The sequence below is a fragment of the Littorina saxatilis genome, linkage group LG11, assembly GCF_037325665.1.
Source record: "Littorina saxatilis isolate snail1 linkage group LG11, US_GU_Lsax_2.0, whole genome shotgun sequence".
Classification (NCBI taxonomy): domain Eukaryota; kingdom Metazoa; phylum Mollusca; class Gastropoda; order Littorinimorpha; family Littorinidae; genus Littorina; species Littorina saxatilis.
The window spans coordinates 18,255,697-18,283,682 of record NC_090255.1 but is presented as its reverse complement, the minus strand read 5'-3'; the positions used below and the strand labels follow the sequence as shown (position 1 = coordinate 18,283,682).

Sequence of the window (27,986 nt, the reverse complement as noted above, 5' to 3'; positions counted from 1 at the left end):
ATGGCATGATCACATTGATTACATCTGTAAGATTGCTTCCCAAAAAATATATCAGTTATCAAAAATAAAACACTTCTTGAATTTCCACTCGCGAAAGATTTTTTTTTACAATCACATCTTGTCAAATATTGATTATGCATCCACTCTATGGGATTGTGCAAGTGCTAATGTTTTGAAACCTTTAGCCAGTCTTCACAGAAGAGCAGTTAAGCTTATAATGCTAAACAATCACACTCCTTCAGAATCTGATTATAAAAATTTGCAAGTATTACCATTTCAAAAAAGATTAATGTATAATAAAGGTGTTATGATGCATAAAGTGATGTCAGGATATGCACCGGAGACATTACGTGATATTAATTTTATTTTGAACTATAACAGACTAAAAATCATAACACCGACTCCACCTTTTCAAATCAAGCCTTCTTTATTCAGGTGCGGTCCTATGGAACTCACTGCCTATTTTTCTTAAGCATAAAACAAACACAGACAGCTTCAAAAAAATGTATATGTCGCACATAATGCAACTAAACATGTGCTGAATGGTTCATCAATTCATTTAAAATGTATGTGCATGTTAAACAAAATTATAATAATATGCAGATCTAAATTAAGTTATGTTAAAAATTGACACTTGGAAATTGTACTTAAAATGCAGCATGACAATTTATTTTTTAAATGTGTGTCTTTATATACAGTTATAATGTATTAAGTTTGATGTGATAGTTCTTTGATTATATTGTTTTCTGTTCTTGTTGACCCTATATTAGGGCGAGGGCTGGATGTAAAAAAGCAATATTCTTGCTTATCTATTACCCTCGATAATAAAGATTTTGTCTTGTCTTGTCTTGTCTTGTCTTGTCTCTCTCTCTCTCTCTCTCTCTCTCTCTCTCTCTCTCTCTCTCTCTCTCTCTCTCTCTCTCTCTCTCTCTCTCTCTCTCTCTCTCTCTTTGCTTCCATCATCTCTCTCTTCTTCACATTCACCATACACCCGAAACAAGCGCACAGATACACGATCGCATGAAAATTAATAGATGTTTGATATATTTATAATATGGACTGGGTGGCCGAGTGGTAACGCACTTGCGCTCGGAAGCGAGAGGTTGCGAGTTCGACCCTGGGGCAGTGTGTTAGCAATTTTCTCCCCCCTTTCCTAACCTAGGTGGTGGGTTCAAGTGCTAGTCTTTCGGATGAGACGAAAAACCGAGGTCCCTTCGTGTACACTACATTGGGGTGTGCACGTTAAAGATCCCACGATTGACAAAAGGGTCTTTCCTGGCAAAATTGTACAGGCATAGATAAAAATGTCCACCAAAATACCCGTGTGACTTGGAATAATAGGCCGTGACAAGTAGGATATGCGCCGAAATGGCTGCGATCTGCTGGCCGATGTGAATGCGTGACGTATTGTGTAAAAAAATTCCATCTCACACGGCATAAATAAATCCCTGCGCCTTGAATATGTGCGCGATATAAATTGCATAAAAAAAATTTAAATAAATAAATCCCTGCGCTTAGAACTGTACCCACGGAATACGCGCGATATAAGCCTCATATTGATTGATATTGATTGATTGATTAATATCGATTTACAATGAATATACAATTTAAAAATATAATATAATATAACGGAACAATACTCACATCATATACATTTTTCTACGCCTTTACAATACAAATAAAGAGTCTAATCAATGTTACATGTATAGAAATTAACGTAAAAAAAACCAACACAATATAAACATTTCCTCCATTTGAAAACGTCAAAACACACACACACACACACACACACACACACACGCACGCACACACACACACACACACACACACACACACACACACACACACACACACACACACACACACACACACACACACACACACGGTTAATGTACATTACGGTGTATGTCCCAGACAGTTAAGTACAAAACCCAAAAAACAAAAAACAAATTGACCACAGAATGTGCTGGACCAAATGTGACCCTCCACGACGGTATGAGTCGCATGTCACCTTTGCATGATTTTCATATTTTTTACATTTTCCTAAAGAGTTTTTTATGCTCTATCCAGTGGTGAAAACCGTTTTAGAAAAGAGCGAAAACTGTTTGAGTTATAAGCCTGTGACTAAATGACCCTCACACTGTTACCAGACACTACCGCCAACTAGCGCTCTCTCCGCTCTTTCTCTCTATTACGAGGTATAGCGGCCTCTCGCATTTAGAAACCTACGCTTACATGGCCTTTCAGAAATCAGGGGGATGTCATATCCGGTGTCGATTGTAAACATGGACGAAGTTGCCGAGGTAAGTTCTGAAAATGCTAAAATAAACTCAGCTAAAGTGCATATGGAACATGTTTTTCGATGAGTTTTGTTAAGTTTAGTTTGGAGTTTTGGAAAATCCAGTTCATTGTCACCTCCCATTGTCACAAATAACTGGAGCGTGCTTTATTTTCACTGTCTGCTTTCAAACCGGACGCTAAGCGCCCCTGAAAGTCGAGCGTCGTAACCTCGAAGGGTCACCTGACGAGTTGGCGGTCCAGGCTATTTGGTCTATGGCCTAGCGCAGAACCGCGCGAGGTGACATGCGACTCATTTCGTGGTGGAGGGTCACAAACGTGAGTTTTCTCCCTTCGTTCATGATGTCCATCTCTTGTATCACATTACTGAAACTGAAAGTGTGTTACTGTGTGTTACTTGAATCTTCATACTTGTAGACGCAGTTAAGGGCAGAGGTGGCACACAATGTAAGATGTGATTCTAGAAAAGTTTTTTTTTTATTTGAGTGTATTTTTAATTCATAAAAATCCTTGTTAAAAGACCTCAGAAAATGTATTAACAGTAGATCGATTTCTTATTTTGTCGAGACAAAACCACACAAAACGTTTCACAGAATTGAACAATTAGTTCAGGAGATTATTCATTCCATATTGCGGTACTGGTGCTCAACAAACCTTCAATCGTTCTGAAAACCTCTTGTGAGAGGGAACGGGGCTTTATGGGAGGGAACCCAATGCTATGCACCCCGACTTTCATGGTTTGTGGTTCCACATCTTTCATCCTAATTCGAATGCAAAGGTAATAAATTAAAAAAAAATGTGAAGTAACATGAAACAAATAACTATTCCTTGATTATGTGTGTGTGTGTGTCTGTGCGTGTGTTTGAATGTGTGTGTGTGTGTTTATGTGTGTGCGTGTGTGTTCGTATGTGTGTGCATGCGTGTGTGTGTGTTTGTTTGTGTGTGTGTGTGTGTGTGTGTGTGTGTCTGCGCGAGTGTATTTGTGAGTGCCTGATTGTGTGAAGACAAGCCAGATTTTCAAACACAGTCTCGTAACGGCACTGTGTTCCTATGTCGAGACACCCCTCCTTATGCGTTCGTTACACACACCATACTGTCTTCACATTCCTCCTACAGTTTCACACCACAACAGCTTAAAGGGAGTATTGTGGGAGTGCCCTACAGCTTTTCCTTGATGTCAGCAGCAGTCAGCCGCGGGGGCAGGGAGTCCCCGTACTCATCCAAGAGTTCCATGACGTAGCGAGCGGCGTCCTCGGCGTTGTCCGCCAGGCGGCAGTTCTTGAGACCCCGTGTCCACGTGTTGTGAAAGGAGGAGAGTTTCTGGTGGCAGTTGTCCAGTAGCACGTGCGGAATGTCCAGCAGGACGGACAGGATGTGACCGTGTAGCCTGAAAGGAGACACTACACGTTAGAAATAAGATTCTTTGTTGTCCATGCAATGAATCCCGAAAGGACACACTACACGTTAGAAATAAGATTCTTTGTTGTCCATGCAATGAATCCCGAAAGGACACACTACACGTTAGAAATAAGATTCTTTGTTGTCCATGCAATGTAGCCCGAAAGGACACACTACACGTAAGAAATAAGATTCTTTGTTGTCCATACAATGTTTACAAAGGACGGGTTGTGGCCGTGTAGCCTGAAAGGACACACTACACGTTAGAAATAAGATTCTTTGTTGTCCATACAATGTTTACAAAGGACGGGTTGTGGCCGTGTAGCCTGAAAGGAGACACTACACGTTAGAAATAAGATTCTTTGTTGTCCATACAATGTTTACAAAGGACGGGTTGTGGCCGTGTAGCCTGAAAGGAGACACTACACGTTAGAAATAAGATTCTTTGTTGTCCATGCAATGAATACAAAGGACAGGATGTGGCCGTGTAGCCTGAAAGGAGACACTACACGTTATAAATAAGATACTGTGTTGTCTATACAATGTTTACAAAGGACGGGTTGTGGCCGTGTAGCCTGAAAGGAGACATTGCACGTAAGAAATAAGATACGTTGTTGTCTATACAATGTTTACAAAGGACGGGTTGTGGCCGTGTAGCCTGAAAGGAGACATTACACGTAAGAAATAAGATACGTTGTTGTCCATGCAATGAATACAAAGGACAGGATGTGACCGTGTAGCCTGCAAGGAGACACTACACGTAAGAAATCAAATTCTTTGTTGTCCATGCCATACAAACAACAGACACGATATGACCGTGAAATCTTGACATAAGTATACAAGTAAGACATTAGATTCTCTGCTGTCCGTGCTTTGAGTACAAAGGACAGTGTATGGCCGTGCAGTCTGAATCAAGAAACAAAAATTCTAAGTTATTGGACCGTTTAATTTAAGACAAAACAAGAAATGTATATCACGGTACTTTGAACCCAAAGGTCTTTAAATCGGACCGACAAATAAACACTTATGGTACAAATAAGGAACTTAGCTTAGAATATCTTCCATTGTTTCAGTCAATATTTATTTCCAATACTGATTATAATAATAATAATAATAATGCAAACTTTTATAGCGCTATTCTAGAAAAATGTCTACTCTTAGCGCTTTACAATACATACATCGACCAAGCATACTATACACGCACAGGCAAAGAAACCGACCAAACATAACCAACAAACTATACATGCACAGGCAAAGAAAACGACCAAACATACAATACAGGCAAAGATAACGACCAAACATAAGCAAACATACTATGACCAAACATAACCAACATACTATACGCGCGCAGGCAAAGAGAACAATCAGCACATGTAATAATTACTGACAACTAATAATGCAGGCATACAGTGACAGTCCAATACACAGCCTATACAAGGAACTTAGTCGATAAATATCGACAGGGGGCGGACAAATGGTTTACATGTGAAATGTGTGTATATGGGTGTGGTTCTGAAACAAACAAACCATGTGAACCCCCCCATCCCACCGCTCGCGGGCTGAACGACTGACGTCACATGTCGCTTCGGTCTTTTCCTGAGAAGAACACCGCGTGTACATAATACACAATTGTCAATTCGATCGCGTAGCACTGCCAATGCACATTTTCGCAACGAAAACCGTGCTACTGTTTCTTGTGTGTTAAATCTGAAAGCAATATAAGTGAACGAACAATTGAAAACTGATATCACGTTACTAAACTCCCAAAAGTAATAAATTACTTCTGACTGCGGTACACAATACGGCAGTCACCTCTGCGAATGCTGTCGAAGAATCTAACCGAAAGTAAACATTCTGGGAATCTACGCGCATCGGCCTTGACGCAAGTTCAATACTTAGCCAATGAGCGCGCCGCGGCGAAGTTGGCCGCTGTAAGTCTCGCAGCGCTGGCTGGCTGAGCGAGTTGCGTGTCCATCCTTTTTTGGTCCAAGCCGCACCTAGACCAGATTAGTAGGTGCTTGATTTTGGTATTTTGATTTTACATAACATTAAACCTTTCTTGGGGTTCATGGTCATGGCAACAGCCATAATAATATTATATCATGTATAATATTACATTTCAGCATATTTGAATTACATGTCATCATACCAAACTGTCATACATTTTTATTCCTACATCATTCTGATTGATCACAACCAAACCTACTATCAGTGGACACATCCAAATGTAAGCGCCTGTTCTTGACAACTTTTAATCGATCTAAAAATAGCAACTTGCTGGGCCCTCTGCCGCCAACAGACACTGTTTGGCCTGTAGGTAAAATGTACAATGTATTTTCTGATTTGTGCACAAAAGCTTTATTTCTTTTTTCTTTTTTTTAACATAACAATGTTTAATGTCACTGTATGTTTAAAAGACCATGGTCATATTTGTAAAAAAAATGTTAAATTAGAAAATAAATAACATTTTGGTTCATGATTTTTCCTACACCTGTGCTAAAAATAAGAAATAAAAATGTCGGGTATATAAGTCTCTCAAATACAGCTAGGTATGAATGGCTCGGTTTGAGTTTGTTGCGGTTGACCCTGCACAATGCGACATATCATGTTTTTGTTGAACAATTTTGACGTCACCCCTCCCATAGGGTGACGTATTTCACAACTTCCTGTCTTACACAAACTCTGTGATGACCAATTTTGACGTCACCCCTCCCATAGGGTGACGGATTTCACAACTTTCTACAGATGAACAATGTTGCCTTCACCCCTCCCATAGGGTGACGGATGTCACAACTTCCTGTGTACACAAACTGATGACGTATTTCACAACAAAATGGCGCTGCCCATGGTCAACCTCTAAACTATCCGTATAGAATGGGGGCGTCCTCGCCCCCATAATAAAAACGTGTCAACAGTACTATTTACACACACACAAACAGTGCTGACACAAAGCGCAGAAAATATATATACACGTTATTTTAGGCACTAGGTAGGGGGTGAGGTGGGGCGGGATGGGGTGGGTGGGGAGATGCTGGAGGGAAAAAAATCACTTGCGCTGAAAGAGGTGTGTTTTGAGATTTGTCTTGAATGTAGTGAGAGAATCTGTGTGTCTGAGAGGCAGAGGTAATCTATTCCAGGTCACAGGGGCTTGATAGGAGAAGGACCTCTCGCCACATGTCTTTGTTTGCACTGTGGGGAGTCGGAAGAGTCGAGTGTCGGCGGCGGAGCGAAGCTGACGGGAGGGGGTGTAGAGATTGAAGAGTTCTGACAAGTATTCTGGGGCAGAACCAGAAACGACGGCAAAAGAAAGAGAGGAGAGTTTGTATTCGATCCTTTTAGTGATAGGCAGCCAGTGTAGAGAGTGAAGAAGGGGTGTGGCGTGTTCATACTTGGAAGATTTGAAGACCAGGCGGGCAGCGTTATTTTGGATCCTTTGAAGTCTATCTAAAAGGTACTTAGGGAGACCGGCCAGAAGAGAATTGCAATAATCTATCTTTGAGAGGACTAAAGAACACACTAACGTTTTGGTTGCATCAGTGGTGAGGTAGTGACGGACTGAACTAATCTTGCGCAGCTCTAGATAGGCGGACTTGCAGATGTTAGAGATGTGTTTTTGGAAAGAGAGAGTTGGATCGAGAGTGACGCCAAGGCTGCGGACAGACGGAGAGAAAGAGATAGGTTGTTCGTTGACAGTGAGAGAGGCAGGAAGAGAAGGGTGATTGAGAAATTTCTTGGGACAGGCCAGCATAACTTCGGTTTTGTCACTATTTAACTGGAGTTTGTTTAAAGACATCCAATCACTGAGGTCCGCAATGCAATCCTGTGTCCGAGATACCAGATCGTCAACTTCAGCAAGAGGGGCGGACTGATGAAGCTGTGTATCATCAGCGAAACTCTCGTGCGACAACGCATGGCGACTGATAACATCGGACACAGAGGAGGCATATAGAACGAAAAGTATGGGGCCAAGCACGGACCCTTGCGGGACACCGTACTGGAGAACTGAAGGTTGAGATTTGATGCCGTTGACACAAACGGTCTGCGTCCGGTTAGTAAGGTACGATCGAACCCAGGAAAGGGTCAGATCATGAACACCAAAGGAGTGCTGAAGCCTGTGGAGCAGAATTTCGTGGTCTATCGTTTCAAATGCGCTAGACAAGTCCAGTAGTGTTAGAATGGAGACCTGATTTTCGTCAAAGCCAAGAAGGATGTCGTTTACAATCTTCAGAAGTGCTGTCTCAGTGCTATGGTTTTTCCTGTATGCAGACTGATGGGTGTTGAGAAGGTGGTTTTGCTCTAGGTGAGGGAGAAGTTGTGAAAGGACAATTTTTTCAGTGATTTTTGAAAGGAATGACAAGTTCGAAACGGGCCTAAAGTTTTTCAAGGAATTCTTGTCAAGTGAAGGTTTTTTGATGAGGGGCCTAACTATTGCAGGTTTGAATTCATCTGGGAATGATCCGGAAGTCAGAGAGTCGTTGATGACGTGAGTGAGGTATGGAAGAAGGTCATCAATACAATCACACAGCAGAGAGGACGGAATGGGGTCCAGCTCGCACGTTTTCGGACTAGCGCCTAAACACACCTTTTTTACAAACTCGCTGGTGACAGGCTCAAAGCGCTGCAGAGCTGGACCACAATACATCCTATCGGCAACCGGTGAAGGCGGGACAACAGCAGAATCAAGCTTCTCGCGAATAAGCGCGATCTTCGCAGTGAAAAAGTCAGCGAACTTCTGGGGAAGCTCATGTACAGAGAACATAGTGGGAAGAGGGGAACAAGTCACCTTGCCTAAGATGTCATTGGTGACACTGAACAGCTGTTTGACTGAGGTGCATGCGAGTATTTTGGATGAGAAGAATGCAGACTTGGCATGGTCGACGATGGCGATGACCCGGTTTCTGGCCGCCTGAAATACTTGCCGGTGCACGGTTAGACCTGTGGCGCGCCACTGACGCTCCGCCCTCCCCCTCTCCCGCTTGGCGTCTTGTAGTTCAGGTCCCACACCGCTATACCACGGGGAGGGGGGACGATTAGAGACCAAACGACGGTTGGAAGGGGCGTGTGTGTCCAGAATGGCACGCAAAACACGAAAGAGCTGTTCGGCGGACGGCAGTGAGGGCAAGTCGGCAAGAAAGTCGGCCTTAAAGGCCTCGACGTCCATAGACGCCAGTCTACGAACTTCCCTGTACACTCTAGGGGAGAGGGGTTTTGCGAAGTCAAGCGTGCACGTGACACAATAGTGATCGGACGAAAGGGACGGTTCAACAGACGTCGACTTAACCAGACCATCTTCTTCCCTGAAAACAACCCAATCAACAATGTGACCACGTACATGGGTGGGCTCTGAAACAGACTGACACAGATCAAACATATTGAGAACGTCAAGCACTTTGCAGTCTGAGATACACATAACACGTCAGACGTAAGATTCCTTATTGTCCTAACAATGTAAAAAAAAAAAAATGAAAAAAAAAAAAATATGTGTGACCAAACCGCGACAAAAGTTGGGCGCACAACGACGCACTCGTCTTGTTTTGCACTTAATTCATTTTCAATGCGCGGGCCGTGCGTCGTGTATGTGTGACTGGCGCAGAACATGCGAGCCATAACCCTGGACATAAATCCTTTTTGTGCCCAGTGTATATTAGATATATCAAAATACCCCGGGGGGAGGGGGGGGGGGGGACATCCTTGACTTTATTGTGCCTTGTCGGCCCTAGTGTATTTTGGCTGTACCTGTCAGTGACCAGCACTCGGCCTTGCTGCAGGATGGCTAGACCGTTGTGCATGATGTGCATGGCTCGCTTAACCGTCCCTTCAGCCTTAAGAGACGACATCCCCAGCCAGTCCCACTTCCACATGGTCACGTTGCCTGGTAGCTTCGGCACCTGGAGGATGGAATGATACTTAGTTATAACGATGATAGTGATGGAGGTGATGATAATGTTAATGATAATAATGATGATGATGATGATAATGATGATGATGATGAGGAGGAGGAGGGAGGAGGAGGAGGAGGAGGATCACTATGGGGATGTTTTGGCGCAGACGTCTTTGGTTAATCCGGAGACGATAAGATACATGTCATTACAACATGGAGGATGAGAAGAATCTTCTCAAATCAAAAGAAGGGGCACAGGCGCATGAATACGCTCTCGGGGAGTGTTATCGCACTCCAAGAGTGCGCTAACAGTTTTAAGCGCATTACCATTAGCCAATCAACTGTTTTAATTAGTCATGTGACACCAGTACTAACTGACAATTATCGTTATTATTATTATTATTTAAGTTATTGAGACATCCCACTTCACTAAGGGATTTATAGAGCAAATCAAGAAAATTCATTATTGAACGAAGCGCATAGCGCTGAGTTCAATAATTATTTTCGAGATTTGCTCTATAAATCCCTTAGTGCACTGAGATTGTTTCAATAACGATATTTTTGGTACCGCCAGAGAAAAAAGAAGATACAACACGCACATTTTGCTACGCGCATTTGAATAGGCATAACTGTGGTCAGGTCGTAGAAGATCTACTTTTGTGTGGGGTGTCTCAAGTGTGTCGTGCTTTCATCACACGCAAACTCTTGTTTTAATTTCTGTTGGTAAATTCCAGTGTAGCGTTAAGCTAAACAGTGATGATCTTTCAGAGAGACCTCATTTGAACTCAGAGAAAGGACTGTGTTCTTAGTTATTTGCGATTCGAAACCTTCATCGAGCTTCGACGGATTGACTGTGCAGAGTGACTCCCCTTGAATTGGCTAACCCCCAAGGTCGACGGTTAGCACATTTTCAAAATAAATGTGGCATGTTTCTCGTGTGGTATCTTCACTCATCGGGGAGTCTGGTACTAAATATGAACGGTAAGAATGCTCTGAACACGTATTATATCCCCATCGTTTTTTTGTTCAAATTTGCCCAACATGTTAGTTTGCTGAGCGGGGTTTATGTCGTCTGCTAGGCTAGGGCAATCGAACCACTGCAGCATTCCAAAAACAAAAATTGCTCGTCACGTTGCACTGAGTCTGCACGCATGAGGCAGGCTGGTAATAAGTCTTATATATGGTACGGACGTTCTAAACCCTACACGTTTTCGATTCCGATTGTTCTTGCCTTGAAACCATTCATTTACTGAACTGTGTTTATTTGTTTGCTTAACGCCCAGCCGACCACGAAGGGCCATATCAGGGCGGTGCTGCTTTGACATATAACGTGCGCCACACACAAGACAGAAGTCGCAGCACAGGCTTCATGTCTCACCCAGTCACATTATTCTGACACCGGACCAACCAGTCCTAGCACTAACCCCATAATGCCAGACGCCAGGCGGAGCAGCCACTAGATTGCCAATTTTAAAGTCTTAGGTACGACCCGGCCGGGGTTCGAACCCACGACCTCCCGATCACGGGGCGGACGCCTTACCACTAGGCCAACCGTGCCGGTATTTACTGAACTGATGCAGTCGTATTTCAGTGTGGTCTGCTACGTATATATTCCAAATGCTGATCTAGCTGGTACGTTATCGGAATAACACTTGTGTTTCCTGTTAGCTGCTGGGAATTGTATACTAACTCGTCATTTGGTAATGTGGATAATAAGCTACGGCATAATTATGAGAAGAATCTTCGCAAGTCGAAACTGAAAAATTAGACACAGCGGGTTCTATTTTTAGATCAGTGGCAACTGTGGCACAGGCACATGCAATCTGTCAGAAAAAAACACTTCTGCTTTAATTGAGAAGCAGGAAATGTATGGTATTTTGGTATTGTGGAGAATATAAGCTACATGTCATTAATTAATTCTGAGGATGAGAGTACAGTTTCGCTTAGGCAAAGGGCGGAAGAATACGCTCTGTGGAAAAGTTAGCGCACTCCAAGAGTGCGCTAACAGTTTTAGCGCATCGCCATTAGCCAATCAACTGGTTCACATCAGTCATGTGACACCAGTACTTACTGACAATTATTATTATTATCATCATCATCATTACAAGAAGAAGAACAAGTTCCTTGTAGCAAAATTAATACATTTTGTCAATCTGTCAAACTCACAGATTAATACGAAACACACAACATTTCATGAAGACAATGCTTCGCGGATACCGAGAAGTGTCAAGCCAGTAGAGCGCAGTAGCGTACAGCGCTTAATAGAAAAGCGCGTTTTTCTGTATTCTTTTTAACTTTCTGTGCTTGTTTTTAATCCAAACATAACATATCTTTACGTTTTCGAATCAGGATATGATTAAAAAATAAAAGATGAAATCAATGTTTAAAGGTCCTTGTCTACTTTTTTATACCGAAATCGCCATTTGACCATTAAAATGCAGTCTATTCTCTACAAATATCAACAATACACCCCCTTTCTATCAGGAAAGACGAAGCCAGTGTTGCCGTTTAAAAATTCATTGTAGTACTCCAGCGTAGTACTCATAGTAGGATATCCTTATTTGGAAAATGCCAAGCGCAAAACTCCTCTCAAATCCCGTGCATTTCGTGCGTTTAATAAAAAGCGTGGACAGCGCTCCAGTGTCAAACAGTGTTGCTGCTCTTGTTTGGGCGTGGCTATAAGCTATGTGGCATGAATTTGATTGGTCAGTATTTTTAGACAAAGCACATGTTCTCAGCAAACAGAAAACAAAATATTGGAAGTATCTGAGACACTACCCAAAAATAAAAACTTTTTTTACATATATGTTTTTTTCTATAACTTTTTTCCCCATGGTTCATTCATTATCTGACTTAACTTTGTATCGAAATCTAACCATAAGTTTATTGAAAAAAAGCAAAAATGTAGACGACCACCTTTAAGCTCGATTACCAAAACTTTAATTTTATTTCGATTTTTCAGATTTCTAAAGACCAAACTCGTGAATTAATTGTTTAGCTTCCAAGCTCAAATGCCAGCCTACAGTCCGGGTTTCGTCGAAGATTGCTTAACCAAATGTCCAATCACATTGAGCAAAAAATGAGCGTTTGACAGTACCGCCTCAACTTTCACAAAAAGCCGGATATGACGTCATCAAAGACATTTATCGAAGAATGAAAAAAAATCATCTTGGGATACTATCTACGGGAACTCTCATGTAAGGTTTCAAGGTCCAGTAGTTTTCTGGGAATCGCGCTCTACACGCACACACACACACACGCATACATACACACAAACATACGTACACCACCACCCTCGTCTCGATTCTCAGTCTATGTAAAAACATTTAGTCAAACCTTGACTACATGTATAAATAAGAACGTCGTAAAGCAGAATCCCGAGATGATAATGAAATTTGAGATGTAACGACCCGATTTTTAATAGGGCCTCATGTTTCACGCCCCTTCAACACAAAAGACATACCGTCGGGGCTACCTTGCTATACCATGTTTAAGCGCGAGCGAGGGGAAAGTTTCTGTCAAAAAAATGCTATCCCCAACACCTTTTGAGATACGTTTTCTTGTATTAGTAACCAAGCGGTATATCAACATTCATGTGTATGAAATCTACCTTATCACAACAGTTAGACTATGTGTGTGTGTGTGTGCGTGCGTGCATAATTGAGCGTATGTTTGTCTTTCTGTGTGTACGTTTGTGTGTGTCTGTGTTTGCTTGTGTGTGTGTGTGTGTGTGTGTGTGTGTGTGTGTGTGTGTGTTTGTGTGTGTGTGTGCGTGCGTGAATAAGTGAGCGTATGTGTGTCTGTGTGTGTGTGTGTGTGTACGTTTTTGTGTGTCTGTGTGTGCTTGTATGTGTGTGTGCGTGTGTCAGTGTGTGTGTGTGTGTGTGTGTGTGTGTGTGTGTGTGTGTGTGCGTGCGTGCGTGCGTGAATACGTGAGCGTATGTGTGTCTCTGTGTGTGTACGTTTTGGTGTGTCTGTGTGTGTGTTTGTGTGTGTGTGTGTGTGCGCGCGCGTGTGTGTATGTGTGTGTGTGTGTGCGTGTGTGTGTGTATGTGTGTGTATATGTGTGTGTGTGGGTGTGTGTGTGTATGTGTGTGTGTAACTGTGTGTGTGTGTAACTGTGTGTGTGTTTGTGTGTGTATGTGTGTTTGTGTGTGTGTGTGTGTACGGGCAGGGGGAGGGAGTGGCGGGAATGAAGGTGTGGCAGAGTATCATTTGACAGACAAAATGTCATCCGAGCCGGGGCCGCTCCTTGACGACTGATGAACTTCTGTTGTTCGTCCGCATCTAACTTTGTGTGATGCCCTTGATAAAGATCGGATTGCTTACACCCTTAAGCTATGTTTCCATAAAACGACGCGGCGGCGGCGGCACGACGGCGACAAACACGCGATGCCGCTAGCGAATTTCGCAGTGTTGCCATTAAAAGCGGCGGGGCAGGCGGATTTTTGTTCTTTCTGGCTTGATTTCTTCTTATAAATCGGTCACAAACTCGCACAACCATACCGTAATTAAGAGAAACTATATTTGAAGCTACTTATATTTCTTAGAAAATTGAAAAGACGAGAAATGTCAGAAAAACAAGTCGCGTAAGGCGAAATTACTACATTTAGTCAAGCTGTGGAACTCACAGAATGAAACTGAACGTCGTCCGCCGCTAGTGCAAAAGGCAGTGAAAGTGACGAGCCTGTTTGGCGCGGTAGCGATTGCGCTGTGCTTTACTGTACCTCTCTTCGTTTTAACTTTCTGAGCGTGTTTTTACTCCAAACATATCATATCTATATGTTTTTGGAATCAGGAACCGACAAGGAATAAGATGAAATAGTTTTTAAAACGATTTCGGAAATTTAATTTTGATCATAATATTTATATTTTAATTTTCAGAGCTTGTTTTTAATCCAAATATAACATATGTATATGTTTTTGGAATCAGAAAATAACGAAAAATAAGATAATATTGTTTTTGGATCGTTTAATAAAAAAAATAATTTTAATCAGAAGTTTCCGATTTTTAATGACCAAACTCACTCATTAGTTTTTAAGCCACCAAGCTGAAATGCAATACCAAACCCCGGCCTTCGTCGAAGATTGCGTTGCCAAAATTTCAATCAATTTAATTGAAAAATGAGGGTGTGACGGTGCCGCTTCAGCTTTTACAAAAAGCCGGATATTCCGTCATCAAAGGTATTTATCGAAAAAATGAAAAAATGTCCGGGATATCATACCCAGGACCTCTCATGTCAAATTTCATAAAGATCGGCCCAGCAGTTTAGTCTGAATCGCTCTACACACACACACAGACACACACACACACACACACACACACACACACACATACACCACGACCCTCGTCTCGATTCCCCCCTTTATGTTAAAACATTTAGTCAAAACTTGACTAAATGTAAAAACTCTTTTGTTTCCACAAAATGCTCAAAAAACGGAATGAACACGGTGCCTTTGACAACATTTGAAGAAATTCTTGCTGGACTATGTGCATCTCAGGGAATACATGTACCTGTCGAAAAAAAGTCAAAATAGACTATAAACCTGGTTGTGGGGGGTCCTCGAATATTTGGAAAGGCCTAGACCACGCCCACTTTGGACGCGAATATCGCGCGGCAGCTCAGGGAGCGAACAAAATCTTGACGCCGAACCGTCGCTTCGCGCACATGGAAACACGCTTTCTTTGTTAAGGGCAGATTATACCTGCGCAGTTTCAGCGGCACAGACGACGCACTGCATATTATTGATGCTGCGATAGGGATTTTGACGAGTACTTTGCCTGTTTTCCTTTCACGCAACGTGTAGCTGGCCTTTACTACTGTTGCGATCGGAGTGGCGGCGTGTGGGGGAATAAAGGTGTGGCAGCAGAGTCTCATATGACATGACATCCGAGGCGGGGCCGCTTATTTACGACTGTTGAGCTTTTGTTGTTTGTCCACAACTGTGTATGCCGCCCTTGACAAAGATCGGATTGATAACACGCTTTATCCTTGTTGGATTTATTTTTTCAGATTTATATGTTTCGGTTCGACAAGGACAACAGGAAACTAAGACAACTTATCAAACAAGTCGCGTAAGGCGAAAATACAACATTTAGTAAAGTAGCTGTCGAACTCACAGAATGAAACTGAACGCAATGCCATTTTTCAGCAAGACCGTATACTCGTAGCATCGTCAGTCCACCGCTCATGGCAAAGGCAGTGAAATTGACAAGAAGAGCGGGGTAGTAGTTGCGCTAAGAAGGATAGCACGCTTTTCTGTACCTCTCTTTGTTTTAACTTTCTGAGCGTGTTTTTAATCCAAACATATCATATCTATATGTTTTTGGAATCAGGAACCGACAAGAAATAAGATGAAAGTGTTTTGAAATTGATTTCGACAATTTTATTTTGATAATAATTTTTATATATTTAATTTTCAGAGCTTGCTTTTAATCCAATATAACATATTTATATGTTTTTGGAATCAGAAAATGATGGAGAATAAGATGAACGTAAATTTGGATCGTTTTATAAATTTTTATTTTTTTTTACAATTTTCCAATTTTTAATGACCAAAGTCATTAATTAATTTTTAAGCCACCAAGCTGAAATGCAATACCGAAGTCCGGGCTTCGTCGAAGATTACTTGACCAAAATTTCAACCAATTTGGTTGAAAAATGAGGGCGTGACAGTGCCGCCTCAACTTTCACGAAAAGCCGGATATGACGTCATCAAAGACATTTATCAAAAAAATGAAAAAAACGTTCGGGGATTTCATACCCAGGAACTCTCATGTCAAATTTCATAAAGATCGGCCCAGCAGTTTAGTCTGAATCGCTCTACACACACACACAGAGACAGACACACACACACACACGCACGCACATACACCACGACCCTCGTCTCGATTCCCCCCTCTACGTTAAAACATTTAGTCAAAACTTGACTAAATGTAAGTACTGGTGTCACATGACTGATGTGAAACAGTTAATGAGCGCTTCTCAGTGGGGTGATAACGCGACACAACTCCTGTGATCTTGCCGCGAGGTGGCGCCAGTTACCAGCCGAAAGAAAGAAGGGACATAACCTCACCAGAACCGACCATTGTCTGTTTCCTGTATAAAATGCACGACTCACACTCGAACTGTTACCAAACCGAAATGCTATTTGGGACAAATGCAAGTTTTGTTTCCTTTCCCGTGTGGACTGGGTGGCCGAGTGGTAACGCACTTGCGCTCGGAATCGAGAGGTTGCGTGTTCGACCCTGGGTCGTGCCGCTATTTTCTCCCCCCTTTCCTAACCTAGATGGTGGGTTCAAGTGCTAGTCTTTCGGATGAGACGAAAAACCGAGGTCCCTTCGTGTACACTATATTGGGGTGTGCACGTTAAAGATCCCACGATTGACAAAAGGGTCTTTCCTGGCAAAATTGTATAGGCATAGATAAAAATGTCCATCAAATACCCGTGTGACTTGGAATAAAGGCCGCGAAAGGTGAACATTCGCCTAACAGGCTTGAGGTTTGCTGGTCGATGTGAATGCGTGATATATTGTGTAAAAAATTCCATCTCACACGGCATAAAAGCGCTTTGAACTTCGGATAAGGCGCTATATAAATAAAGAGAATTATTATTATTATTATTATCTTGCCGCGAGGTGGCGCCAGTTACCAGCCGAAAGAAAAAGGGGACCATAACTTAACCAGAACCGCCCATTTGCTACTGGCAATGTGCTGAAAACTGTTAGCGCACTCTTGGGTTACCCAGGCAGCGTATTCATTCGCCTATGCCACAGTGAGGCTGTGCCTCTTCCTTCGATTTGAGATGATTCTTCTCATCCCGGCTCCGTGTTAGTGACATGTAGCTTATCGTCCCAACATTACCAAATGATGCTTGACCCTAAAATTCCCCGCGGCTTAAAGCAGAAGTGTTTTTCTGACAGTTTTCGAGCTAAGACCATGCAGCATTAGGAAGTCGACTGATTCGATTGACAGCCCTACGTACCTGTAGCAGCGTCAGTTCAGTACTGAAATGAACGGTTTTCGAATAGGCTATTATATGTATCAGGACAACAACGATGTAAATAGAAAACGCGAAGCCCCCCCCTCCCCCACACACACACACACAAACACAAACACACACACCACCCCCACAAACACACACACCCCCCCCCACACACACACACACCCACACACACACACACAGTACAACTACAACCTTCCCAAGCAGTGGGTTCTCTCCGTCTCCTCGGCGTTGCCAGATGACGTCATAGTAGGGCGGGGCGAAGCGGGTCAGGTGACCTAACTGAATGGCCATGTCGGGAGTGAGCACGATGTGGGTACCGTTGGCAAAGAGTCGCCGCGCGATGTGCAGAGACAGACGGTCTCGCATCAGGAGTGTCAGGTTCGGGTTACAGCAGTAGTTCTTCCAGGCAAAGTTGAAATGATTCTGGTTTGCGTACATGTAGATGCTCTGCGAGAAAAGCACGGTCTTGTAGCCTGGGAACAGCTTCAGCGCTTTGTCTCGGCACCAGTCGGCGCTAGCGTAGCCAAATATGTTGCCTCCCCCGTGCATCAGCACCACCACCTCGTCCATGCTGTGCTGCTGAGCCAGTTTCAGTGCGTGCTGGAAGTTCTTATCATTGCAGGCCCCGACGTTGACGAAAAAGAGAATCTCGATACCCATGTTTTCCAGCAAAATCAGCTCCCCTATGGTAATGGCGGCGTCTCCTTTGTTTTCGTGCGAAGCCAGATCAAAGACCACTGCGTACTTCTTGCCTCGGAATAGCTCGGAGAACAGTTTGTCGTGGAGACGCTTGGTTTCGGTTATCACCTCCTGAGTGGTCGTCAGGTAAGGCGACAAACCGTCCGTGTCGAAAGGCGTGGTCAGTAAATTGTCCCTGGACACAAACTCCTCCACCTCCTCGGCCGCCTTGCGGTCCGGCTGATACACTATGCGTCCGGCAATCAGGGGTTTCCCGTCCGTCCAGTTCACGTGCCCGAAACGGAGATTTTGCGCGTAGTTTGTCTCGGACTTGTTCGGGAACTTGGGATCAGACCACAAGACTGGTGAAACGAACTCTGTTCTTCCAAGCGTCGATTTGAATCCCTCCGGGTTGTTTCGTAAAAGAGGCGCTTCTTGCAGTTCTTTTGGTTTCTGGATCAGTTGGAATCTAGACATCGTTGTCATCACCAGCGGCTGTTCTGACGTCAAACAGACGACGAAGACGAAGATGAGGAGAACGAGTAGGCGGCCGAGAAGACTTTCCCGCTCCCTGTAGACCTTAGGACGGCCCGGAGTGGTGGCCGTGTCTGAAAGCAGTAAAATGATGACAGATTATTATGCCGTGTCTGAAAGCAGTGAAATGATGATAGATTATTATGTCGTGTCTGAAAGCAGTGAATTGATGACACATTATTATGCCGTGTCTGTAAGCAGTGACATGATGACAGATTATTATGTCGTGTCTGAAAGCAGTAAAATGATGACAGATTATTATGCCGTGTCTGTAATGTAAGCAGTGAAATGATGACAGATTATTATGTCGTGTCTGAAAGCAGTAAAATGATGACACATTATTTTGCCGTGTCTGTAAGCAGTGAAATGATGACAGATTATTATGTCGTGTCTGTAAGCAGTGAAATGATGACAGATTATTATGCCGTGTCTGAAAGCAGTGAAATGATGACAGATTATTATGTCGTGTCTGACAGCAGTGAATTGATGACAGATTATTATGTCGTGTCTGAAAGCAGTGAAATGATGACAGATTATTATGTCGTGTCTGACAGCAGTGAAATGATGACACATTATTATGTCGTGTCTGACAGCAGTGAAATGATGACAGATTATTATGTCGTGTCTGACAGCAGTGAAATGATGACAGATTATTATGTCGTGTCTGAAAGCAGTGAAATGATGACAGATTATTAGGACGTCATCAAAAAATTCAACTGAAGAAATGGAAAAAGTCTGGGGGTACCATACCCAGGAACTCTCACGTAAGGGCCCGGAAAGTCCCCAAATACCGAACACTTAACGAAATCTGCCATTTTCCCAAAAACAACAAAAGAAAGAAAATAATCAGCAACATTCATACCACTTTTTGTGAAAAGAAATCAACATAAAAGAAAGTCTTAATTTCAAAAATCTAAAATATGTTCGGAATTACAACACCTGTTACCTAAATCCGAACAAAGAGGTTCAAAATCGAAACAGCACAAACCAAAGTTACTTTGACTGACAGACATCGCAAAAGTACTCTCTTTGGCTTTCTGTTATTCCAGCGCAATCCATATGTACCCATTTTGAGCACATCAAATACATCATGTCCTCACAGGTGTATTCTGGGCACAAAAAAACCAGAACCAGTTAGCTTCCTGTTGATGACTGACATTTCTAGCCCTCTTGTTCTTAGCTTTCTGTTTCTCTCTGTTCTCTGTGTTTGGCTTTGATTTGCTTGTTTTCTTTGTTTTTATATTTAGTCAAGTTTTGACTAAATATTTTAACATCGAGGGGGAATCGAAACGAGGGTCGTGGTGTATGTGCGTCTGTCTGTCTGTCTGTGTGTGTGTGTGTGTAGAGCGATTCAGACTAAACTACTGGACCGATCTTTATGAAATTTGACATGAGAGTTCCTGGGTATGAAATGCCCGAACGTTTTTTTCATTTTTTTGATAAATGTCTTTGATGACGTCATATCCGGCTTTTCGTGAAAGTTGAGGCGGCACTGTCACGCCCTCATTTTTCAACCAAATTGGTTGAAATTTTGGTCAAGTAATCTTCGACGAAGCCCGGGGTTCGGTATTGCATTTCAGCTTGGTGGCTTAAAAATTAATTAATGACTTTGGTCATTAAAAATCTGAAAATTGTAAAAAAAAATAAAAATTTATAAAACGATCCAAATTTACGTTTATCTTATTCTCCATCATTTGCTGATTCCAAAAACATATAAATATGTTATATTCGGATTAAAAACAAGCTCTGAAAATTAAATATATAAAAATTATTATCAAAAATTTTTTTTCGAAATCAATTCAAAAACACTTTCATCTTATTCCTTGTCGGTTCCTGATTCCAAAAATATATAGATATGATATGTTTGGATTAAAAACACGCTCAGAAAGTTAAAACGAAGAGAGGTACAGAAAAGCGTGCTATCCTTCTTAGCGCAACGAATACCCCGCTCTTCTTGTCAATTCCACGTGCACTGCCTTTGCCACGGGCGGTGGAGTGACGATGCTACGAGTATACGGTCTTGCTGCGTTGCGTTGCGTTCAGTTTCATTCTGTGAGTTCGACAGCTACTTGACTAAATATTGTATTTTCGCCTTACGCGACTTGTTATATTTAGTCAAGTTTTGACTAAATATTTTAACATCGAGGGGGAATCGAAACGAGGGTCGTGGTGTATGTGCGTGTGTGCGTGCGTGTGTGCGTGTGTGTGTGTGTGTAGAGCGATTCAGACTAAACTACTGGACCGATCTTTATGAAATTTGACATGAGAGTTCCTGGGTATGAAATCCCCGAACGTTTTTTTCATTTTTTTGATAAATGTCTTTGATGACGTCATATCCGGCTTTTCGTGAAAGTTGAGGCGGCACTGTCACGCCCTCATTTTTCAACCAAATTGGTTGAAATTTTGGTCAAGTAATCTTCGACGAAGCCCGGACTTCGGTATTGCATTTCAGCTTGGTGGCTTAAAAATTAATTAATGACTTTGGTCATTAAAAATCTGAAAATTGTAAAAAAAAAAAAAAAAAAAAATTTATAACACGATCCAAATTTACGTTTATCTTATTCTCCATCATTTGCTGATTCCAAAAACATATAAATATGTTATATTCGGATTAAAAACAAGGTCTGAAAATTAAATATATACAAATTATTATCCAAATTTTTTTTCGAAATCAATTTAAAAACACTTTCATCTTATTCCTTGTCGGTTCCTGATTCCAAAAATATATAGATATGATATGTTTGGATTAAAAACACGCTCAGAAAGTTAAAACAAAGAGAGGTACAGAAAAGCGTGCTATCCTTCTCAGCGCAACGAATACCCCGCTCTTCTTGTCAATTCCACGGGCACTGCCTTTGCCACGGGCGGTGGAGTGACGATGCTACGAGTATACAGTCTTGCTGCGTTGCGTTGCGTTCAGTTTCATTCTGTGAGTTCGACAGCTACTTGACTAAATATTGTATTTTCGCCTTACGCGACTTGTTGTTTTGTTGGGTTTGCGACACTTCAAGTTTACGTGTGTAGGGACTTGACGTGATAATGTCAGCTTCTGTATAGTTCGGTATTTGAACCATAGGGAAATCTACCTAACAGTTCTAAAACTACATGGTGCTCAGGCAAGATTAAGACGAATGCTTTGAAACAGACACATTTGGCCAGCAGATAGATCACACTGTTCATTTCAACCATAACTTTTCACTAAAAGCAACTGAAATGCATGCTATGATTAGTCTTCTGTCGGTCGAAAATAGCTTTGAGGATCATAAAATCCTAAAATCACTCATCGTTTTCTTGTGCAGCCTTTCGAAGCCATAATTTTTCGTACAGGATAATAAAGGATGGTACTATATCACCTCGTGCAGTCAAATTTGAGCAGTCACCTCTTGTTTTCGAGAAATCAGCTGTTCGGTATTAGTCACCTAATCGACATTTGGGGACTTTTCCCTACAGTTTCGTGAAGATCGGTCCAGTAGGTGTTTTTTTTCTTCTGAATCGCTATACACACACAGACACTCACAAAGACAGACACACATACGCCACCACCCTCGTCTCGATTTCCCGTCTAAAAGAAGACACAAATATATACAAAAGATGTTTTTGTTGCATGTCTGTATCATTATCTAACTTTGGTATAACTGGAAAGAAAGTAAAGATAACACATTATACATGTAGTTGCCATTCAATATACGTTATAATCGTTTTATAAAAAAAAAACTGAAAAAGCATGACACAAAATGAAACACATCTCCGGCGAAAAACACTATTATTTATCTACACAGAACCAGTTTTACAAGCTTATTTTCGTTCCCACTTTCTGTCCACGTCAAAACGCATCTGCCTAGTTTATTTCATGACGGGAAGTATACAAAACAGATGAACCAGTTCATATTAAGTAATTACTTTCCTTGTGGGTGAGCTCCCATGGAAAATAAATGCTAAACTGGCAGGGCTCAGAATAAAACTGTTATGTGATAATACCCGCTATTACGAGCTAGTCGTGTGACAGGAGAGTTTTCTTGCACACGAGACTGTAGATGTTTCACGACGGCTTTAGCCGGAGTGAAACAGCAGCAGTCGAGTGTGCAAGAAAACTCTCTGTCACACGACTAGCTCGTAATGGCGATTATGTCTCACAGCATAGGCATAGAAAGATATAAATGAGTTTTTGGGGACGAAATAACAGGCACAAAACCAGACTGACAACACAATTGCCTTTTCACACATACCGTACACACGCATGCGCGCAGAAGATAGATCCAATTCGTTTCGTGTCTTTTTCTGGTTGAATGCATTTAAGAAAGTATCAACCAACGTTTCTGAAACTTTCAATGAAAAAAATAAACTTTTTTTGAACCAAACAGCATAACCCAACGAAAGCTAAACACACAAACACACGCGCGCACTAACACAGATTGAATGCAAAGCGCGAACAAACACGGAGAATTTTTGTAGGTCAGGTCGTGGGAAAGTCCACCCGAAATGTTCCACAGGGGAACTGGTTGTGTTTGGATTGTTCTTTTTCTCACAGTGATGTTAATGTTGTTTACAGTGCAGTTTTGAAAGAATATTTTCCGAATTTGGGGCACACTTTCGTCTTTCGGTTCGTTTATCTTGTCGAAGTAACATTCGAGTGTTTCTAAATCCAAACCTTCCATCACCGCTGGTGCAGATTAGACCTGCCTGACTGTCTGCGTGCGTGTTAGAGCTGAAGACGAAGCCTCAATCGCCAAAGCGTCACCCATCTGCAGGTTCTGAGCATCGGATGTACGTTGATACGTGGTAAGATCCGCACGGAACTGTCTATGCAACTTGTCCTAGTCACAGGTGTAAGGTCTATCGTTTCTTTGCAATTTCGTCCTCTGTGCACGTAGCAAAGCGTTTCACCATTTTCGGTTTTCGTTGCAGACGACGATAGTGAAAGTAGTACCTATTGTTTTGTTTTGACCTTTCGTATTCAGGGTTCTTCATTGAAGCTTGGTAAAGAGAGCTTGTCGTGTAAGTGAAAAGTTGACGAAGCTTTTGAAAACAGAAATAGAATGAAGAAGAAAATGTGGCTTTCAGTTATATACAGGAGAACGGGGTTGGTGTTATTCTTTTACCGTCAAACACTTAGTACACAGATAAAACGTGATTGACTGACCAAGGCCTGTTGGCACACTATTCAGAATGCACAACAAAATGTAACAACGCTTTGATACCCATTTTTCTACGTTCGTGATCACTTGAAATGAATACTGAAAACATAAGTGTTTAAGGTAGTGACTGAATGTATGTAAAGGTAAAAAATTTCAGAAATAAATGCATAATCAAAATAATTGATTTCGACATCAAAGCGTGTAACATACAATCTTGCACACGTTTGCTTTAGTAGTGGCAAAGAAGGAATGCGTGTGACATTAGCCTGCTCATTGAAGACGGGTCCGTGTAAATATGAAACAAAAGTCGATATGACCCGGCCCCCCGAGGACCGACAAAAAAGCTGGTCTGTCAACAAACCACCAAACATCGTTTTTGTCATCATTTTGGTAGTGAGAAAATAAGTGCACAATCAACCCAGCGAGCCATGCTTTGAAACACGGGTTCCGTGCTGATAACCACACGAGTCCCGGTTTGATAACCACTGGCAATCAAAGCTGGCGTGTGAAAGCAACTTTCTGTGTTTTTGAGTTCATTAAATGTTGGGATGAATATGTCAGGTTTGAGGATGCACAGTTCTGTAGGTTCATCTCGGTATTCCACCCCTCGGCTTTCTGTTGTAAATGTTAAGCTGAGTGATCGAATGTGGAAGCTACGTTTGGTCAAAGGTCACAGAAGATTTGCGTCGTGCAGCGAAGGAAAGAATCGCGATCTTGTTTCCGACTCAGTACCTCTTTGTTTTTCATTAGACCTGTCATTCTTCTTGCTCGGCTTTGTTAGATGTTTGCATATATTGTTGCTATTTTCTTTGCTTTTATTATTGTTTCTTATTTGTGCTTCGTTTATCGATACAACGTCTTGTGCATGGGTCAAAATGTGTGTGTCAGGGGTCGTTTTACTTGAACTTGACGTTCGTGTTTCTCCGAACGTCTGTGTATCGAAACACAGATACACGCACTCCATTACTCTGTAAGAAGACAAAACATATCGCTAGGTTTTTACCATTTCACAGGATTTGTGAAAGAGTTGGGCATAAACCAACAAGACTATTTGAATATGGGGCAATTCGCACAGCAATAGCATCCCTTTTTTTGAAGATGAATGATAATGGAATACAAGCTATGAAGGTAATGGATTATCAAAAAATAAGTACATTTAAACCCAGGCAGTTTCGTAAATTAATGGTAGACGCTTATCAAACTGAGACTATTGCAGTCAGTTTCTGGAAAAGAAAGATGGGAATTGAAATAAACAAGGACATTTGGCAGATAGCAAGCAACGCATCAAAAGAAGTAAGATTGAGACTGCTACACTGGAAAATAACTCATAACATTTATCCAACGAACATTATATTGTATAAAATGGGCATTGCTGAGAGTATTAGTTGTACACATTGTACAGAAGAGACAGATTATATCGAACATTTCTTTTATTATTGTATAAAAATAAGCAAAGTGTGGAATCTTGTTGAAGAAGCCTTCTTCACCGCTTGTTCAAAAAGAATTCATGTTGATGTGCGGGATGCCCTATTTGGCCTAGTTAAAAGGAATTCTATTTCATCCGCTGAAGCAAACTATGTCAATTTGCTGATCTTGATTGCAAAAATGTGCATAGGTATTTATAGATACGGTACCCCTTTAGAGATCGGATGTATTTTTGAAAAAGAGTTAAGTTTAAGAAAAATAATTGACTTGTGACTCGCATATATGTTGCTATCTGTGAAATTGAAATAAAGAAACGTTAGGTAACAAAAGGAGAAATGATGACGGAAGAAAATATAGGACAAAATGTATAAAAAAAAATAGGTGGAGAGAGAGAAGATAGAACGAGAGGAGACAGTGAGAGAGAGAGAAAGAGAGAGAAAGAAAGAGAGAGAGAGAGAGAGAGAGAGAGAGAGAGAGAGAGAGATTGGCAGACTATGGGAGAGAGGGGGAGAGAGAGACCGACAGAGTATGGGGGAGAGGAGAGAGAGAGAGAGAGAGAGAGAGAGAGAGAGAGAGAGAGAGAGAGAGAGAGAGAGAGACGAAGCAAAAAAGATGAACAAAGAAGAAGACAAAAGAATCCGAAGAACAAAATTCAGAAAAAAACAGACAAGTCGAAGAGAAAGAAAGTGGATGCAGAGAAAGACAGAATAGGGAGTGGGTGAGAGAGAGAGAGAGAGTGAGAGAGAGAGAGATGTTGTGTGGACAAGTGTGAGAAAGAGAGAGAGAGAGAGAGAGAGAGAGAGAGAGGAGAGAGAGAGAGAGGGGGTAAATGTAAATAAAAAAAAATTTAAAAAAAAAATTGTCCATGATCTGTTTACTGTCCATTGAGTGTGAAGCTGAGAGAAAGAGTGAGACTGAAGGAAAACAATAATAACTTAATAAGAATTAAAATGATAATAAAAAAAATAAAAATAAAAAAACAACTTCCGATATAAAAAAAAATTTAAAAAACCGCACGCACATGTGTGATTAACAATGTCTGATCTCCTAAAAAAAAAAAAATTTTTAAAAAAAGTTTTACGGTGTGCGCTAACGTACGTGGCATGGACTATTTATCTTACAGAAACAGCATATCTGGCGCATGTAAGAAAATAAACAACAGACCCATTTCTACTGAAAAGCAGAAACTGAGACAAAAGAAATGAAAAGCCTTCGGAAAAACAAATAAACTAAAACCTCAACAAAAACGACCTCAACGAAAATAAACGAACTAGCAAACACACAAACAAAAACACAAACAAACAAAAACACACACACACACACACACACACACACACACACACAGACACATACACACACACACACATACACACACACACACATACACACACACACACATACACACACACACACACACGATTCATAACAATGTCTTGCAGTTCGTTGCATTTTAAATGTCCACATTGGGGTGACATATTTATTTGATCCAAGAAAATGTAAAAAAAAAATAATTAAAAAAAATGCACACAGAAAAACAGAAAACATGACTGAAAGGTGTGCAGCTGAACAAATTACAAGCCAGTTGACCAGACCGGTTATTAAAAAAAAATAAAATAAAATAAAAAAAAGGTTTCATTTGTTTTTGATGAATGTATGACCTTTCATGAAGTAGTTTTGTTTTTTGTTTACTTTTGCCAGTTTGCCAGTTCGTTTTTGGAACTTTGCAAAGCAGTGTCGCATCGTCTGTTTAGGTAGTCTGGGGAAACACCAATGAAAAGAGCCGAAGAATCCCCGAGCGTTTATATTGGGTTTGCTTTTGATTATCCATGTATAACCTGGTTCCTGCAACTATGGTAACCGGGGATTTATTGCCTGGGGAACATGAGATTTATTTCGCAGGTGCTTGTGAATGAAAACTCGTGAAAATGATGACAAATATATATGTAAACGTTTTGTTTTGTTTTGTCAATAATTAAACGTTCCAACAACATACCGTTCTTGTTTTTGTATTCTGAATGTTGGAACGTTTGCAGTCTATTTGTTTTGGGATTTTATAATCTTTCTTTAACTTGCACAAATAAAAATGTCAACATTCATTATTCGCATGGAAATGGCAGGGGTCGATTCAGTACTTATCCCTCTTATCTCGCCCTTCCCTTCAACCCCCCCCCCCCCCCCCCCCGAACTATCTCACGATTTGCCATGAGTTACACTTCGCCCCCGCTAATCAGACTCCGTCTCTGTCACCGGCATACACACTCACTCACTTTGTGAGAGAGAGAGAGAGAGAGAGAGAGAGAGAGAGAGAGAGAGAGAGAGAGAGAGAGAGAGAGAGAGAGAGAGAGAGAGAGAGAGAGAGAGAGGGACAGACAGACAGAGACAGAGAGAAAGAGACAGCGACAGAGAGAAAGAATGAGAGAGAGACAGAGACAGAGAGAGAGAGAGAGAAAGAGAGAGAGAGGACACACACACACACACACACACACACACACACACACACACACACACACACACACACACACAGCTGGAGAGAGACAATGACAATGACAATTCTTTATTTTACGAGGGTAACAGAATAAGCATAGGAATACTTTTTTGCGAGACAGAGAGACAGAGACAGAGAGAGACAG

At 41.6% G+C, this 27,986-nt stretch overlaps 1 protein-coding gene across 3 annotated transcripts in view; it reads right to left on the bottom strand.

The window, feature by feature from the left end:
* Positions 1-854: 854 nt before the first annotated feature.
* Positions 855-27,986, bottom strand: part of LOC138979919 (uncharacterized) — a 138,856-nt gene continuing 111,724 nt past the window's right edge. For all 3 annotated transcript variants that reach the window (XM_070352693.1, XM_070352695.1, XM_070352694.1), the window contains 3 exons: positions 17,777-18,870; positions 9,433-9,584; positions 855-3,685 (listed from right to left, as the gene is read on the bottom strand). In XM_070352693.1, coding sequence (XP_070208794.1) covers positions 3,457-3,685; positions 9,433-9,584; positions 17,777-18,870 — 1,475 coding nt within the window. In that variant the 3' untranslated portion in view covers positions 855-3,456. The remainder of the gene's footprint in view (positions 3,686-9,432; positions 9,585-17,776; positions 18,871-27,986) is intronic.